This window comes from Sinohyriopsis cumingii, chromosome 11, assembly GCF_028554795.1.
Source record: "Sinohyriopsis cumingii isolate HCF-2022 chromosome 11, ASM2855479v2, whole genome shotgun sequence".
Lineage (NCBI taxonomy): Eukaryota > Metazoa > Mollusca > Bivalvia > Unionida > Unionidae > Sinohyriopsis > Sinohyriopsis cumingii.
In genome coordinates, this window is record NC_142971.1 from 28,017,871 (window position 1) to 28,034,124 (window position 16,254).

A 16,254-nucleotide genomic window follows, 5' to 3' on the forward strand; every position below is an offset into this window, starting at 1 on the left:
ATACCATTTAACACATGCAATAATTCCCCAAAATGGGGTGGGGTGGGGTAGATTTTATATGTAAGCCACTTATGTCACAATCACTTATGTATCAGTACTGATCATTTAACTTTAGAGACACACTCAGCAGATCAAAGCAGAGAACATTGTAAAAATAAGGACTGTGCACAAAACTGCACATGCTGCATTGCCTCAACCTGTAAATTGAATTATTATATGTCGAGTCACATTGAATATCAATTATACCGGTCTTATTTCTTATCCTAGAATTAAACTCCTTGACACCTATTCTATGTTCAGCATGTTTCTCATATTGCTACATTACATTTTTGGGCAAACAGTATTGGAACTTTTCTGCATTCCTTTTGTTGAGGGAGCAGGGAGGGACATTTTCACTTAAAATAATAGTTTTCAACCCTTCATTCCCAATATAAGTCTGCAAAAGTCCTATCTGTATTGCATTCTTTACACAGGCAGTTTTTCTTCCCCAACCTCCCTTCATACAGTTGAAACATTCTTGATGTATAACTGCATGGTGAACATACTGCTCTCTCCCACCAAACCAGATCTCTTTTTTCTTCATGTACCAAGTCCCATGATAGAAAACCTTTATACTCAGGGTGTTGCAACTTGTGGTCTCAGAACACATTATTCCAAATCTCAGCATTTGATTACTGCGTGCACTAAGTGATATGGGTTTTCTTCACCATATATGTTGTTGTGAATAAATGAAAACAAGCTTCATGTCAGAAATATGGTTTCATATTTGAAACAAAAGCTATTTATTAAACCTACATTGCTCTGTTCTTACCATCAAGTAATAGTAAGGAATCATTTAGCTGTAAATTAGAGCTTGCTATTTGGTTTGCCAATTCAAGGTGTATTACCTCCCCCTTGACTGTAATTGAGTGATTGCAATGTTTGCTTTGTTTCTCTTTTGTTCAATAATGTATGCATTTTTTCAGCTTTATATTAAAAAGTAAGTAATTTAACACTGCTTATAGTGGAAAGTAGCCACAGTAATGATTTTGAGACTTTTTCTTAACTTTTTATGAGCTTTGGGTAAATGTAGGTATATGTTTATGTATTAGACAACTTCAATATGCAATTCAATTCTATTACTTAAATTTAACAAGTAGTGTATTCAGTGACAATTTTTATCAGTGTCTGCATATTGCATAGAGACATGAACTTGTCTTGGCATAGCAAAGTTTTGCACACATTTCTCCACCTCCAGCATACTTAATAGCTTGATTCATAACAGTTTGTGCATACACTTTCTGTCTCCAACATCAATGTCAGCATTATAGGAACTTTGGATAGCTTTTTCAAATTTGTCTCTTGCTGTCCTTATGTAACATACCTCATGCTGATGTGTTATTTGGGTTGATGCACATTCCCCCCACCCCCGTTGTGGGGAACATTACCAGGCTTGAAGAAATTACTCTGTCTATTCTTTGCTTATTCACCCTTCCCCATAGTTTTATACTAAAAAGTAGCACTATGTTATTTAATTATTCAGTATAATAAAGCTTATGGAACTCTTCCTTGGCTTTTATACCTTTTTATTAACATTTGGGGGTCATGAATCACATGTGATGATAGTTTAAATAAGTTTGGAATGTCAGCATCTCTTGATGCTTCATGGATGTGTGTATATGTTTTAGTCACAAAAGGGCAATGGCCTCTTATCATTTTGACCTGTCATGTGGCACACTTATTTGTTTTGTTTGATTGATGTGAATAGGGATGCACTGTATCTTATTTCTGTGAGAGTCAGCAAGAAAAGAAATGCAATTTTGAAATTTAAAACATTTAAAACTTGTCTTATAGCCAGTGAGAGATGAAAATACAATGCATCATGTAATTTGATACCCTGTGATGTCATACTTGCTGATGTCAGCATGCTTGTGTTTCTTTTGTGTAGCATGCATGCCATAGAAAGATAACATGAAGATACAAAGGCAGAAAACAATTATTTTAATAACAAGAATAAGCCATTAATAAGTACAATACAACACAGCAACATGTGATGCGGATGCAATTTAACTATATATATTGGTATCACATAAAATGCTATTGCACTATTATCCATGCACAAGCATGGCCAATTCTTTCTTACAATTATGCTCTAATATCAAGGAGTAAAATACAACTTTTTCAAAAAAAATTAAATCTGGTTATAGGACACACGGTACTAATTATACGGAAGAACTGTGAACCAGTCTAGAAATGGGTGAAGAAATGATAGAGTATTTACAGGTTTGGTGGTCCATAATTGGTTAATAATGAAAATTAAAATTTTAGGAAAAATATCTTTTGAGAGCTTATCCTATATGTAATGTAAAAAAAATATTGACAAATTTCTACTGATTCAACTTTAGCATTTTTACAGGCTTGACTCAGGAGTACTCAATACTGAAAGTAGCACCTGATTCATTTGGTGCAGAATCAATAACACGTGTTTCATGCACATGTATGTAAACAAATTGCCGCGGGTCATATGGTGTTCTCCACACATAAGCTTGCACCAAGGTTAGATGTGCACGAAAAATTATAGGTGTCATTATCAGCACCCATAAATTTTAAGTTATTGAATTTTGAATATGACAGTGTTTCCATATGTTTACCATTGGAGTGGAATTAGTACCGTGAGTCCTTAAGCCCCAGAAGGCTACAAGATTTGATTTTGATAGAGAAATACACCCAAAAGGATCCGGGCAAGACAGTCCTTCTAGATGATTTACAATTACACAAATGTATCCGTACAGCTAAGAAGGAGTTCAGGCAAGATGGAGCAGCGCACATTTGGTCAACATTCTGGACAATATTTTCATCAGTGCATCAGTGAATGGCCAGAGGGCAAGGATGACTTGATTGCCTATGGGAAATTAAGAGGTAATTTTTTAAGATCAAAATTGCCAGTGATGGGATTGACAGCAGTCCAAAGTGATTTTCCAGGATAAATTCAGCCCTTTTCGAGAATTGTGATGTGGCCACCGTATTATCATGTTAGATGAAAATTCTAAGCTGGGAATGCTGACAGGTACTGACATGCTTTATTAAGAAAAGGGGTGTCCTGTGACAGCCATTGTTTACATGCTTCATACTTGAAATGAATATAATATTGATGCTCTTCAACTGATGCGAACTGGTATCCTAAACTGTGTAGCTCAAAGGGTCACTGAATATTTTATGAACTTATTATGAGGAAATGGATTGAAAGAATTACGTGCAGAGAGAATAAATGAAAGGGCTGAAAGTTTTGCAGAGAAGGGAGCCAAAATAGAAGACATTGCCAGGTTGGGAAAAAAAAAAAATTTCTGATAGTAGTAAAAACAATAATCGATGAGGTTTTCTAAAATTTCAACAGGTGTCAAACAAAAGGTGCCACACTAGTGATAGTCAACTACAACACTCATGGACTGCAAGAATAACAAAATTTACACCTAACAATCTATAAGATTTTAAAACGGTAATATTTTTTTGTGTATTTGTATTAGGATAAGCTATCCAGTATCAATCTGACTGTTTCAGAGCAATCAAGAACAGGGATCTGATGGATCCTCATTTGATTAATTCATGCTACCATCTGGCAAGCTTTATTGCCCAGAATCTCTTCATGATCAGATGAGATGGGTAGCCCATTTCTGTCGTTGATGAATTACTGAATAGTTGTTTTACAAACTCTTCTGTCATTGCTCAATTTGCTGAATAAAAAAATTCATGGTGTCCATTGCCAAGAGACTTTTTTGAAGATGTTCAGCACTCATGTATTGAATTTGGACACGGTGGCCTTTGGAATAATATTTATGATTGGAAGAACATTATTTCAGTCAACATCATAGCTGTTATTCTGCTAGTTTTCTTGGAAAGGGCAAGTGTGAGCTATATTTTAATCAGTTTGGTCATTGACACACAAAATGACCTGAGTTTCAATAAATGGTCCATTGCCAGTTGATTCAAATGGAAATCCAATTGGTCTAACTGGATTTGCCAAGATTGAATCATTGATTTTGCCAAAAATAGTCATGCAGTTATTCCTGCCTGGTGTGGTCATCATTTTAATAAACCAGACATGGAGATACATCCCTTAGATGTCTGTGCAAAAATCAACTCAGATGGGCTACAGTAGTATTATTGTGATTCATGCTTGATACGGTAATATTAGTGTCGCCGACAGTGAGTGTAACAATAATTTTGTATAGGCCACACAAAAAAGTCTAGTTGTCAAAACCAGAAAGCAACAGTGGTGAGCTAGTTTACTGTGAAATACGTTTGCCACTGAAGATATATCATTTGCAAAAGATACGGGCCAAAAGTTATTGGCAAATTTACACATTGAGCCTCATTTGATACCAAGTGCCATTGTACGAGGTTAATCATGGATGAAGAAGAACTTGATTTTATAATTGCTGATATGGCAAAAAAAGGTGTATTATCCACCAGGGAAAGTGCAAACTACCAGATGGAATTAAGATAGATACTATTATCAGCTACTATGATGGTGATTTGCCATAGCATACTCATTTGAGATCTTCATTGCTTGCATATACATCAATAAACCTCTTATCGATGATCAACCAATTTCCAAATGATGCTGTTAGAGTTGCCACAGATTCATTCTACATCACTGAATCAAAAATAGAACTAATGATAATCTTCCAGTGTCGTATACTGATGGCACTGCTTCATGGGGTCATTGGAAAAAAAAAAAAAAGAGCAAATATGTAATTATTCTGAATTTGCATATTATAAACCTCTTCCTCAGTATTACTGTAGTAACAAGTTTATCACAACCGTCATCAGTACCATTGGTTCATGATCCCGATTCAGGACATAAAACAGATTTTATCTTAATGGTCCTGGTGATTCTAGTAAAACAACAAATGCCATGACACTGACATGATAGTTTAAATGCCTACAAACAGGCTTTCAGGCATGCTAGAGAGATGAAAGAGATGGGGTTAAGGCCAATACTTATCACAGCTTCTTTTGATGGCATTTGTGATGAATGGGATCCCCAAAGAATGGGAGAAAAATAATTCCAAAATCATCATATGGGATGAAATATGTATGGTGTTGAAGAAAACATTAACAAAGTTGCTGGATTGGCTATTGACAAAATCAATGGTGATTATTACGTGTGGCAATCAAGGACAGCTTCCTCCATTTACAGGAGAATCAACACACAACTGGCTAAAAAATATGTTGATTATTACAAGGTGATGCTAGAAGAACACAGGGCCATGGACAAATCAAAAGTGCTAAAAGTAATGATGAGACTTCAACCCGACAGGATTCAATGTGAGATATCCAGAAATGGTGATTGATGATTTCTGGAACTTAATGGTGCCCTAATAATTTGATAGTTGCATCCTGGAAACAAATTCACAATTCACTTCAGTCTGAATTATACAAGCGCCATAAGGAGAAATTTCCTGAGTTACAAGTTCCATTGTGTTACCTTCCATCCCATACTGGTCTTCAGAAAATTCTTATTTATCTTCCAAGAACCATGGATCCCATTGTATAGTAAAAATGTGTTCTGAATGATATCATTCGTGTTCCCATTGAGGTTGTAGAGGGCACCTTGGTACAAGCAGAGTCTGTAAATTGCAGGCCTACCCATGGATCACACCACACTGGAAATTTTATGTGTGGTTACACTGTAGATAGGATCATTTGCTCTGTTTTTACCACTTCAAGTTCAGCAGGCTCATATAAATACCTGACTGTCACATTGCTTCCCAGCAATGGTCTTGCTTATGACTTGAGCATGGCACGCTGGTCCAATCACATTTATTGGAAATTCACCAGCATTTGGTCAGTTTTCCTCATCAAGTATGATATGAAGTCGGGTTCCAGGGCCACAATAATTACTTAACAATATCTCATTGGTCTCAATAAAATCTTTGGCTGAGCAGCACATCAGTCATAAATCATTTATTTTACTACACACGCAGGGTGTATGGACACTCTCTACTATGGGCTGGTCCTCATGATGCTGTCGCGGAAGGCTTGGATTGGCGTTTTTAATACAAGATCTTAATATTTTTAAATTTTTTTTTACTTTGATTTTAGAAACGGACTCTTGATAACTCACAAAACAGGTTCTTTCAGTCCACCCACCCCCCCATGGTGGATACATGGCTTGGATCAGTGTTTTACAAGATCAGTTCACCCCCTGCTGCTATTCATGGACCTGGTTACATCATGCTTCAAAACCACCTCCTTATCAATGACTTTGAATTACCTGGATGATATCCTCCAAAATTACAATGTGAGCAATCCTTTGCACAGACATGACATATCTGGTTTCTTGACTCTTGCATTACCATGGATTTCTTATCAGCAAGAAAAAGTCCAACATCATTCCATTCCATCCCAATACTTGATTCATCAGAGCATGAAGTGACTCTGAATTGTGTTTTACATCCTCGAGAATGTAACATGATGTTTTCCATTGTGTCAAATTTCAGCTTGAGAATTACTTTGTCTTTTGGTTTTTCTTGATGAAGCCATGGATCTCTTGATTTGGGTCGCATGTACATGAGATCCCTGTCGATGATCCTTCTCTCCCAATAGTGGCAGGAACTTTGCCCACTACAAGTGATAAAGTGTCTGATAATAAGAGGTCCTTCTCAAAAAAAGGGGAGACCTCTTTTGGCTTATGGCAGGCACCCCTTTTCAGGATATGCTGTCTTGAATCACAGTTTGCTTGTATGCCAGCAAATCTGGCTGGTTGTGACCATTTTCTGACATCTTTTTAAGCAGTTAACTGTGTGAAGTCCTTGCGGGAGTGTTTTATGCATGTAAACTTCATAGGGTTGAAAGCCATTACAAATCCCTTAAAAATTTTGCCAGGTGTGATCAGAAAAAAGTCTGTCTGATTCTTTCAACAAGCTTAACTTTCATGATTTATCTCAGAAGGGGGTAGGGGCATGTTTCCATATTTATGCTTTCTTGGAATTTTCTTGTGTAAATTAGTCATTGATGTTTTTCAGCCTGTGACATCCCATGAAAGTGCAACTCAAACTGTCTAGATGGAATCAACTAATCTACAGAGAATGGCACTTTCAACCCAGTTGATCTTTTGTGACCTATGAATACATCTTTCGTCCAACTGTTCTGTTACCAAAATCATTTAGAAAGAGAGATAATCCTTGTGCAGACTAATCTTGATTGCTCCACTTAAGTGGAAGTATCAGGATCTTCAGCCTTCTGAATCTAGCAGTGGAGATTCCCCAGAAAATCCTGCTTTCTCCACACATGCAGGTTTTCCATCCTAATTCTGCATGACTGGCTGATATTAAACAAAGCCACATCTTTCTGTTAAATTCCTTGGTACCATAGATACCTATCTTGCTCCTTTGGCTTTTTGAGGAGAAGTCAGCCCAGATATCAATCAAGGGCTACTGTTCCACAATTTTAGACACATTGTACCATGTTGCAAATAGGGAGGATGTAGGCCAGAACAAATGTGTAATTGAACCCCACGCCAATTTCAATTTGTCATGACAGAAGGCCTTTGCCCTTTTGCCAGAATTAAAACATACCTTGGGTTTTATGTGGTTGAACAGAGCATACTTAGAACCACTGTCTAAAGCCTTGGCAACTCATCTTTCATATAAGACCTGCTTCATAGTCATCCAAGTCCTAACAGTCAGAATCAGTGAAATCCAACCCTTATTTATTGACCACAGCTGCAAATCCTTCACAGAGGATTAGTTCCATTGCTAAGAACAGGCTCCTTATTTTGGTAAACAATCTATTGTTTTGAAACAACTGTTTTCTTTGATTCCTTCTTCCCAAAGACTATTTCAGGACCCTGTTTGGGTACTGAAAGTAGTGTGTGAAACATACTGAGCTGATCAGAAGGGAGAGAACTTAGTTGTTCATACTACTCAAATAAGTTAAGGATAGTATTTAAACACAGGTTGTTTTTTTTTCATTCTGGATCTGTTGGGTATATTCTTGCCTTACAAGGAATCAGTTGAAGAAACAGATTTTAGCTCCAAAAACTTTGCCTGTGCATATGGATATAACCTGATTAAATTGTCATGCTTTTGAAGCAATTGTTATTTTCTGTCTTTTGTTGTGGGGGGTGGGGGTGGGGGCTCAATTGGTACAAATATTAGATACAAACACATGTATGTAGATTACCTGATAACATTTGTGCCATGTAGGTAAATTTCAAAAGTTTAATTCACATTGTATCTTTTGGCTGTTAAAGGGCAAATAATTTTAAAAAATTAAATCAAGTTCTTGCTGGATGAAATATATTCAGGTATTATGCCTCATTAACTTCGTATCTGATATTGATTGCAGCCATTTCACAGGTATGTATTGCATCCAAAGAAATGTTACTTGTTAAAAATACAAAGTTCTTGTTTCAGGCCATCTGTTTATCAGTTACCTTTTGTTATATATTCTCTTCCAAGTTGCCAGTATGGAGCATAGATGAAATTTTTTTCATTTCATTATGCCACCTGCTCCATTTCAAAGTCAGACATTAATTAGATGGGATGGGATTCACTAAAATGTCTACATAAATGTATTTTTGTATATTTCACTTTTACTCATGCTATGCCATACATCTTCCATATTGACAGTTCAATTCTTGAGGTTCACTTTCCAAGAGATGTCTCAGGTGGATATATTCTTTACTTTATTCATGGGTATAAAAGTATGACTTCATACTGGGAAAACATAATTGAGCTTCTGGCAGTTTTATTTGTTTCTGTTAGTTTTTCTTTTTTATATGATTATAATTTTTGTTACAAAATTTTCATTTTTTACCTGGCACAGACTGAAAAGTCTTTAAGCATAGCATTTTAGAATATTTGACAAAATTTCAGAATATAGCTGTGGAGGATTTGGTTCAGTAATAGCCACAGTTGACTTTGCTTTTTGTAAAACTTCCTGCAGTACTACTTTTACACTTGATTATCAGAAAGTGAGACATTATCCTCGTTTCTTTTTTCTTTTCTTTTTTTGTTGTTATTTGATAAAACTTACAGCAAATGTATGTAGACTTCTAAACAAAGAGCGTGATCTCTTAGAATTGCATAAAATACTGCAATCCAATTTATCGGAAATTTTATGAAATGAATTATGAATTTTTTAAATTTAACCATGGTACATTTATTAACTTCTTAAGTATGAAACTAATTCATCGGTTCAGATAATGTATATATAGCTTTCAAGTCTAAATAGCTGATAAGAATATTTGAAAGAGCAGTTGGTTTAAGATATTGAAGTTTAAGTTTGCACCATTCTTTGATAACTATTTTTATACCAAGTTCTTAACTGAAGAAAATTTTTGTGTTTTAGCATTAAAATGAGGATCAAGACTGATAAGAAACAGTTCGAAATGAAAGATGACTTGGACATTAATATTGGAGAGGAGGAAGAAACACAAAGCAAAGAAGTGGCTGACACTAGACTTAATGAGGATATGGCAGTGACAAGTAACAAAAAAGCATGTACACCAGCTACTCAATAATTTTTAGACTTTATCTGCATGGTATTTGACTCATGGTTAATAATTATATGTCATATTTGCTATTAAGTATATAAAGCTTCCAGGTACATTATTGCAGGTAAAAGGTCAACACTGATATTGTGTAAGTATTGTGTTTATGCACATTTATTTAAACTCTTCCATCTTGATGTCAGTTATTTCACTTGTAGGTAGCAGATATAAGATAACTTTAATCATCTTTTCATGATTGTGAATTGAATGCTTTCTAAATACACCTCTCCTTCAATAACTCGCACACAATGGGGTCCACAAACATAGACCGCACTATAAACGAGGCACAAGTTACTGAGGGACCTCCAAAGATTGGAAAAAACTCACTTTGACATTGAGAAAACCATGGGGGGTGGGGATCGGCGTTAGGGAACTGGGCTGTTTAACCCTTTACCTCATGCAACTGTCTTTGGATGCCTCTACAAAAGTCGCATCGAAGCGCCTTTTGACACCTTTACAAAAGTCCCATGGAAGCGCCTTTTGACGTCGGCTGTAAACATCAGCCATTTTAAGCTGGTTTTCATAGGGCCACCTTCGGGGGAAACCTCTTATTAGATACTACATTCATTTCTGCGAATGACAATTACGTCAGATCACGTGGTCACTATTTTGTACTGGTTGATATCAGCTATTTAAAATAACTGGGTCGTAATCTCCACTCTCCAAAATGGCGGTCGTGGATGTCATTCAGTACTTACGAAGTTTTCACGATTAGAATCACAACTATGAAAGATTCAGTAACCTAGGTAAAGGGTCTGATATTGTTGTAGGCAGCAATTAGTTTTTATAAATTATCAAATTCAGATGCCTTAGTGATGTAGACACAGACGAAAAACTTGTAAATTTTGAGTATGAGAAATGGCAGCTACGGTTGGTCACATGGCCTCACTGACATGACGGTGAACAAGTTCTCTCCAGATTTTGAAGCACATAACAAATTCTTCCATGATAAATAATTACACAGCTGCAACAATCGGACTTTACTCTTAAATTTTTCCACTTATAATAGATGTGTACCAAAAATGTAAAATGGTTAAAATTGCTGTTAAACGTAACATACACTACATTGCTTAACAGTTCACAGGCAGGCTATGTGTATGCGGTCGACTAGGTAACATGTGTTCTATTTATAGCACGCTGCACTTTGTCACTATGCTCTATGAGGTAAAGGGTTAATGACTGAATCCTCATTTTACAATCACGTCGATAATAATTTTTAATAATGCACTTTTTCTGATGAAGTTGTTTGTTATTCTGTTAAAATAACATTTTTTTCCCCTCAAAATATCCAACATATGAAAGATCGTTCCAACTGGTTCAAACAACCATCACGTGTACGCGAAAAATCTGTGTATTACGTCACTGCTTTTTGTTTTCTTGATGAGTCTGGTTATCGTAGTGGTGTTTAATATTATCTTGCCAAATCGGTAGTCCATAATTTGGGAACTAGACTAACAGTTGATATACCAACAAACAAGATTCCTTTTTTTTTAAAACACGTGACATTTTTTCGTGACACGTCTACGTCAAAACTCAATTTTGTATTGTTCAGTTAGTACAGTGTTAATGTCATGATTTCAGTGGAAGTAATAATGAAATTTCTTATCATCCCTGAGGATATCTCTAAATGCCAGTTGAAGAATTCTCTGAACCTCACTTGCCCACAATGGTCCGTATTTGTGAAATCAAGCTCAATATTTTACCAAGTATTCATTTCGCTTGGCTGCCTTGTTATCTTTGATCACAGTTATGAAAGAGTTGGTTAATTTAAGGTAGTTTCTGTTACATACACAATAATATTTATTACAGTGTTTGATCGATCAAATGAAGTGAGTTCACCCGACATACGGCTGAGGCCGCTTGATTTGAAGTTAGTCCGATTTTTGTGCCTTTTAACTTTTCTTTTATTCCACCTCCTTTTTTTCATTCAAAAGACATAATTAATGTGATAATACAGAGGGTGCCAGCTTTTAATTCAGTGCAACAATACAACAAATACTTCCGCAATTCAGTTATCAAAACACAGTCTGCACTTAATTAGGTTCTCAGAGAAACGCTCTCGGACATAGCTGTTACGGTAGATTGACGCATTTTACGTTTAATTACAAGAGGACACATTGCATTTATGACGATTACACTTAAAAGGAACTAAAAGATGGAACTAGAACACAAATTTCAATTGATAAAAAATTATTTAATTTGTATTTATTTATTTATTTATTAAAGTACTGCCTCCACTCGGCGTAAGTGACATTTTCATTGATCGAAATTTCCTTACATATCGTTAATTGCGGAGTACTAGGAGTGTTGTTTGGAAAGAAAATGTAAAAAATGGTATGAGCTATTTTTAAATTTGATATTTCATAGTCTTGATTAAAATTTCTAGGTCCTATCTACCGTTTTCAATGATAAAATGAGGATACATCAAAGTTTCCGTTACCAATTTTGATTGCGATTTTCTTCAGGTTCAACAAATGGGGATAAATTTTTGGGGTATTTTTGGATTTTAAAAATGGGATCCACGCCTGACACCACGTTTTAAGCGGGTTCGCGAGTTATCAGGGTGCAAGTTATCGAGGAAGTGGTGTTACAAATTTAGTAATAGCAAAGCCTTTGAAATGTAAAGTAAAAGTAGTAAGAAAAATAAGTAACACCAAAAATGATTTTTATGTATTGTTAGCTCACTCGTCCAAATTCTAAGTGTAGCTCTGGTATGGCCCTGTATCTGTCATCAGTCAGCACTTGCAAGTGAACACTCTAGAGGCCTAATTTCTAATTAGTTTTCAATCAGATTTGGTATGTAAGTTTATCATGATCTCAGAGTTAAGTTATAGTGACATCCATGCATGTTAATGAAGTGTTCTGGCATCCAGTTGATTGAGCATGTGAACACTGGAGAAGCCATAAATATGATCAGAATCTGATATGATCAGGTATGTAACTTTGTATCATCAAGGTCTCAGATGAGTTGATTATCATTGACATATCTGCATATTAATGAATAGTGATAAAGTATCTGTTTTGGCTCCTTTGTGTCCCTGATACACGTCACAGCCTCTACCCCTCCCCCCAACTTTTTAGGCAATCAACAATCCGTGTACAACCCATGAATGATTAGCATTAATAATTCATGCATGTGACCAATCATGGTGGGTAGAGTCTGTGATGTATACCTGTGCCCAAAGAGCCCCAAAGAGGACAAAAGCCAGCAATTTACCACTAATCATGCTGGTTATGGATGTGGCTGCACATGGTACTGCAAAACCAGTCTTCAAGCTGCTGTTTCAATAAGTAATCAGGCCTCTGTTAATAACATATAAGCTGGTGATAAAAATAGCTAGTTAACAATCAGTGATTAAATCCAAGCAGTTGATCTCCAGAAAATCTGATAATCTATTTTGACTTAATTGAATTGTATTGATTTCAGTGTGCCAGAAGTAATTTTAGGTGACATTGATACAAGCCGAATTTGCACAGTGTTTAGAACAGTATCTGCTAATGTTAGAAAATACCCAGGCTTTTTGATTGGGCAAGCTGAAATTAGTCTGGTTGACCTAAAATTTCTATTTCTTAATTGTCTATCCTTACTATTATACAAGACCATGTGTGGATAAGCATTATAGTTTTATGAAATAGTAATTTAAAATAGTGTATTTTACATATTTGCCTGCTTATGGGAGGGGCTCATCACAGGTTTTTCCAAGGAATTACTTACACCAAATACAAGAATTTTCATTCACTTTCTCAACAGAGACTGGTTGTGAGAGTTACATCATCATACTCTGAGTGACAAGGTTGCCAGATTGAGTCAGACTTTTGGAGTGAAAAACTTTTCCTTAAATAAATAGGGAGACAACCTAGTCCTTGCTGGTGAAGATGAAAATGAAAGTCAGTTGAATGATTATTAAGTTGATATCAGTGATGGATACATGGCACACGTAATCTTTGAATTGTTTCTGGAACTGATCTAGGCTGCATAATATTATTTGATCCTTAACCTCACCTGGTTCATGCTCTGAATTAGTTAGGTACCAACAAATTCAAAAAACCAATTCAAACAAGCACAGCTTGGATGGAGAAATCTCCTTTTGTATTAAAGAAATTACTATGGTATATATAAATGGCAAAAAAATTATCAGATTGATTCTCAAAATATTTTGAAGCAATTAATGGAGGTCTCAGACAATGGTACTCATTTATCAAATGACTGGAATATCAAAAGTGTAACAGATAAAATGAGGTAGCATTAATTGTCTGTCAATTGAATATATCATACAGATTTATCAAAAAGATGCTATCTGTCTAAGATGTCAGCATTTTAGGAAAAGGCAACCAAGTACCCATTGATCCTAACGATCAAAGGGAAATTATATTAAATGTGAACCTGAACTACATTTTTGTAAGATCATACATACCATCCAACCCAACCCCATGAGAGGTATAAGTGTAACTGTTACTAAAATGAGGCCAAAAAAAAGCACAATCTGAGCATGAAAAGAGTAATCTGTATATTACATACCATAATTACAGAAAACCTTATGAAAATCATTCATTTATTTTTGTTACATACCTGAATCTGAAGTAAATATTCTTGTCACAAACTGGCTAAATCCATGTGGATTGGTATGAGAAGACAGAAAACAAAATGATAAATTATTTATACACAACATTCACTTTAACTACTTCTATTATCAACTGTCACTGAAAGGTCCTTAATTTAGTCAGCTCCACAAGTTTTGAATGCTGTATTACATCACTGTTGATTTCCTCTTCAGAATTTGTAAAGTGCTATTGATCTGTCCTTTTCCTGATGCAGCATGTTCTTCAGTTTAACAAAATCTTTCTCCTGTAACATTACTTAGTCATATAACATATTTACTATGGTATATCAATGGCAACATATTTTGATATTTGGCACCATTTTTTTTCTTCTTCATTATAGACTGGTCTGCTACTTAGGTGTGTATCAAACTATAATGAATCTGTGATACATGGTTTCAAATTCAAGAAACTCATCTGTTTTCTTGAAAATTTTTCATGTACAGTTTGTATAAATCGAAAAAAGGAAGCCACATGTACAACATAAATATAATGTTGTACACATCAAAATGATAATGTCAGTAGATGGAGGTCAGCAATGGATAAATGTGCAGCAGTAAATAGTCACCCAGCATGAGCTTCAAATTCTAGATGTTATTCTATCTCAATTGTTTCTGACATCACCAGGTATAATATTTTTATCTGAAATTGGAAACATTTTGTTTTTTTGTATGAACTAAATGCACATTCTATTGCTAATTTTATTACCCGGGTAATTATGAACATCCACGTACTCATTGGCACCTTTAATTCTCAGACGTATCCATAACACATTGATAAATTGGAATTGACCTTAGAAATGAATGAAATAAACTAGCCTAAGGGTAGATCTATGAAGAGAAGGAAGAAAAAAAAGACTTTGTTTAATACTGTGCAGCAAAATGTCGTCACAAAAGAGGAATAACTGGCCCAATGAGTCTGAACTTGTTGATGATTTTATTGAGACTTGTTCAAGCTGTAATGATGAGGATATCCAAGAGCAAATCAATTAAACAATTGCTTTTGGGCATTAATATAGGTATGGCATCCAAACTCACTGCTCTTTAGTGGATATTTGAAAGGTATTATAACAATGCAGAAGAGAAGCAGTGCAAGCACCGCCAACAATTTTCAGGTGCTATTGGTGAAAGCACGAAAGCAAAACTGTTGAAGGAAATTTACCAGAGCTCTAAGAAATTTGATATTATTGGATTCCAAGACACAGAGTGCTGCCCATTCCAACACAAAAAGTGTTGCCCGTCTTGGGTTGGTACAGTACTTTGCCATGATGGATTATTCAAACTAATTTGGGTTGATGGTGCACTGGAATTTATTTTATACACATTTGCAAAGGATTTTGATGATGTAAATAATAACAAATTATTTTATCTGAGAAAGCCTGATTTAAAACTTCGAGTTATAAAGTAGTGGACTCTGTGAGGCTCTCAATCTGCCTCGCCTTGAAATCTGTACCACCTGGTACAGAGGAGATTAAAAAAAGTGGTGACAGGTCATCAAAGACATGGATATATATGACCTGTAGCAGCATTTCCACCAATTAGATGAGGTGAGATGGCAGTGGTCCGTAATGGAGAGTGCTTTAGATGACTCCGGGCCCCTGTGTGTGTGTGTGTGTGTGTGCACGTGTGCGTGTGTGTTACCTCAGATGTTTTAAATTGCTTTAAATTCCACAAAGATTTTCATGCAAAGCATCATCATGATCAAACTATTGATTATAGACATTTTAAAAAATGGTGTCAAACAAATGATATATGCAGAGGACAAAAGAGAAAATAAGTCTTTTAAGAAGTGTTAATAATCAGTAGAGAAAAATAAAAAGGAATATTTAGATTCTTTTGAATAAAAGCAGGAAGGGACAGAGTTAAATTTATTGCATGTTGTGTGTTGGTTTGAGTATGTCTCATGGCAGGTGTTATGATAGCTGTCGTCATGTGAAATAAAAATAAATTCCAAGAATTATGTCATGTTGAGAGATGTCATCAAGCCGTTCAACTGCATAGGTTTGAAACTGAAGTTTGTGCATCTGTATTAGAGGTAAATGAAGTCTATGTGTACTTTACAAACATTTTAAATTGCACATTTTCCACCTTGACAGAAGCAGTACATGATACTCTGTT

The 16,254-nt window shown here is 35.5% G+C and overlaps 1 protein-coding gene across 1 annotated transcript in view; it reads left to right on the forward strand.

The window, feature by feature from the left end:
* The window catches only part of LOC149787820 (uncharacterized), a 199,429-nt gene that overhangs the window by 121,241 nt on the left and 61,934 nt on the right, over nucleotides 1–16,254 (forward strand). Inside the window, exons 10-11 of the mRNA XM_089974041.1 lie at nucleotides 8,332–8,342; nucleotides 9,337–9,484. Of these exons, the coding sequence (XP_089830167.1) occupies nucleotides 8,332–8,342; nucleotides 9,337–9,484 (159 nt within the window). The remainder of the gene's footprint in view (nucleotides 1–8,331; nucleotides 8,343–9,336; nucleotides 9,485–16,254) is intronic.